Raw genomic sequence first — 2,781 nt, forward strand, 5'->3', positions numbered from 1 at the left:
CTCTCTCTCTCTCTCTCTCTCTCTCTTTCTCTCTCTCTCTCTCTCTCTCTCTCTCTTTTCCTTAGGCCTGTGGTGCATAGACTGAGAATAATCATAATCCTTGGTTCATGACAAACTCATTGTTTCATGCACAGTACTCTTATTTTTACTGAATTAGTTAATGACTTACTTTCTGTTATATAATAAACTCCCTGAACCATCAAAAAAAAAAATCTACAAACATACTAACTGACAGCTAACCATATTCCCCTCCCTCCTGTCTTAAGCCATATTTCTGCTCTCCATAACTCTGATATTTTCTAGACACCTTAGGCTTTTTATATAATCAAAGACAATGCCAAACATTCTTAGTGTGTAGTTTGTTTTCAGCACTACTTTCCATCTCCCTATCTCCATCCTAGAGATTCTGCTAAAGTATGCTCAGCAAGTCAAGTCTGCTTATACGACCCATCTAATAATGAACTTAGATAATACACCAAACCTGCCCTCTGAATCTAAAATGCTCTTCTCTGGGGCATATACAAAATGTGAAATCATTGCCAGAGGCTTTAAAGCTATAAATGCTGATGCTCTTTGCCAAGTCAAGTGTGGAACATAAATGGGGAAGGCTAGTCTGTAATAAAAGAGATAAAGAGTGTTACAAATTGGAAAATTCAGAAAGTCTTAACCTAATTGTTTATGTGCAATAAGGTCAGCAATAATAATTGAAAGTTGGGCTAAAAATGCATTTGAAAAACCTCCTTTAGGCAGTGTCCAAGGAAAGATTAAATTTATAAGAACTAATACTTTTTTGATGTCTATAACATCCCACAATCTGAGCTAAGGGCTTTCAAGTGTGTGTCTTGAAGAAAGAAAATTAAAGAGATATTTTTAAAATACACATAAATATTGAGTGGTGGATGGAATGCAGGCTTACTCCAAATCCTGAGCTTTAAATTGTTATATTTTATTGCTTCAAATCAGGAAATAAATGAGGAGAGAATAATATTATTCTGTCTGTAATTTTTGATAACATTTATATTTATATAATATAAAATTATAGAGATCTAATCCTGGATTTTTATGGATAAACTTTTCTTCAAAATAATTTTTGATCTGGAGGAAAACAAAAGGGAAGAAAGAGCACTGAAGAGGTACAGTGATGAGATGTGAGATGAAAAACCAGTTTGTTAGAAGCCACAGAGTCAATGATATTGAAAGAACAGTATTTTTGGTCCTTGTGGAAAAAAATCATTTGCAGACTCTAGAACCTTAAGTAACATTATTTATAAGTAAAACTTACAAGAGCGTAAAAGTCTTGTCTCTCTTAAATTTTATAAAGTTTTATCAAAATAGTTACAAATTTGTTACAATTCCCATTGAACTCCCATAACACTCTGTACACAATATAATGTAATTAAGAATTATGGGGTAAATACTTATTTTTATGCCTACTGACTTCCCACACTTCTATAACTATATTTATACATAGAGAAGTTATTACATAGAGAAGGTATAACCCATTTAAATTCTTTAGCACTAAGGAGATAATATGGTATCCAAATATAATCATTTTTAATATTATTTAATTTTTCAGGTGAATTATGTATTACTCATATAATGCTTGTAAAAAATACAGTCACCTTAAAACATATAAATAAATTAGCACAGTTTCTGTTTATTATTTCATTTTATTTTATTTTAAACAGAGGAGAGCATAAATGCAGTCCCCTACCACCACAAATCATGCAGTCGAGTTTCCCACATTTGGGAAAATCACAAGGGTCAGCACATCCAGAGCACAATGGATAAGTCTCACCCTGGGAAAACCACCTACGTGATCATGGTATCTTCCCTGCCAGGTATCTATTCGCCATCTTAGTTATAAATCTCTTTTTATGTTGACTACATACCCCTCTTCACATGTATACACAACTTTTGCACCATATTCAAAAGCATCTCCTACTGTAAGTTGAAAAGAACCAAAGAGAGTATCTCCAGGATGTCCACAGGGCTTTTCTAAAATGAAAAAATATATACATAATATTAGTATGCAATACAGAGGACACATTTATGTGGGAGTTGGGGACAAGGATATTTACATTATATTAGAGGACAGTATTTAATATAAGGAAGACTGAAAATGATAAAGATATTTTTTATAACTGAACTTAGCTGTATGCTTGTTTTTGAATTTTGGAGGATGACCATCTTTTCAAAAATGATAATGGATTGTTTTGTATTTAAATGACAATAGTGAAATAATCCAGCAAGTATTGTTACAATATTAAATATTAAATATTTTTACAACTAAAAGTTTCATAAATTTTAAAAATGTCTGAAGTGCTTACTCCGACATATCCTTGATGGATTAAGAGAGACCCATTGTCCATTCTTGCATTCCATTACTATATTTCCAAGTGTTCTATATCCAGGGCGGCATCTATAGGAGGCCTTAGTGCCTTCTAAATATGTTTGGTCAGTCCAGGAACCTGACAGAATTTCTGTACTTTTTCTTGGAGGGGGTTCTTTACAATCTACAAACAATAAAAGCAAAATAAATGATTAAAGTATCTATTCACAAACATACAGTATGTTTAGGTAATTTTTTTTTGAAAACTAGGGAACATTATATAATTATACATTTAAAATGTATTATGCTATTCCATTACATAATAAATACATACCATAACAAAAAATATAGAAGAGTAAAAAAAAAAAAGTGTATGAGGAGAAGCAATCAGTTACAGGATTTATAGAAATCAACAGGATTTATGTCATCAATATAAAAGAACTTATAGG

General features: G+C 31.7%; 1 protein-coding gene across 1 annotated transcript in view; it reads right to left on the bottom strand.

Annotated features, from left to right (window-relative positions):
* The window catches only part of CFH (complement factor H), a 65,232-nt gene that overhangs the window by 28,407 nt on the left and 34,044 nt on the right, over positions 1–2,781 (bottom strand). The window contains exons 2-3 of the mRNA XM_021709455.1: positions 2,331–2,516; positions 1,893–1,998 (exon numbers count right to left, since the gene is read on the bottom strand). Coding sequence (XP_021565130.1) covers positions 1,893–1,998; positions 2,331–2,516 — 292 coding nt within the window. The remainder of the gene's footprint in view (positions 1–1,892; positions 1,999–2,330; positions 2,517–2,781) is intronic.

The sequence above is a fragment of the Carlito syrichta genome, unplaced genomic scaffold (genome assembly GCF_000164805.1).
Source record: "Carlito syrichta isolate Samal-C Ts95f unplaced genomic scaffold, Tarsius_syrichta-2.0.1 Scaffold234365, whole genome shotgun sequence".
Taxonomy (NCBI): Eukaryota; Metazoa; Chordata; class Mammalia; order Primates; family Tarsiidae; genus Carlito; species Carlito syrichta.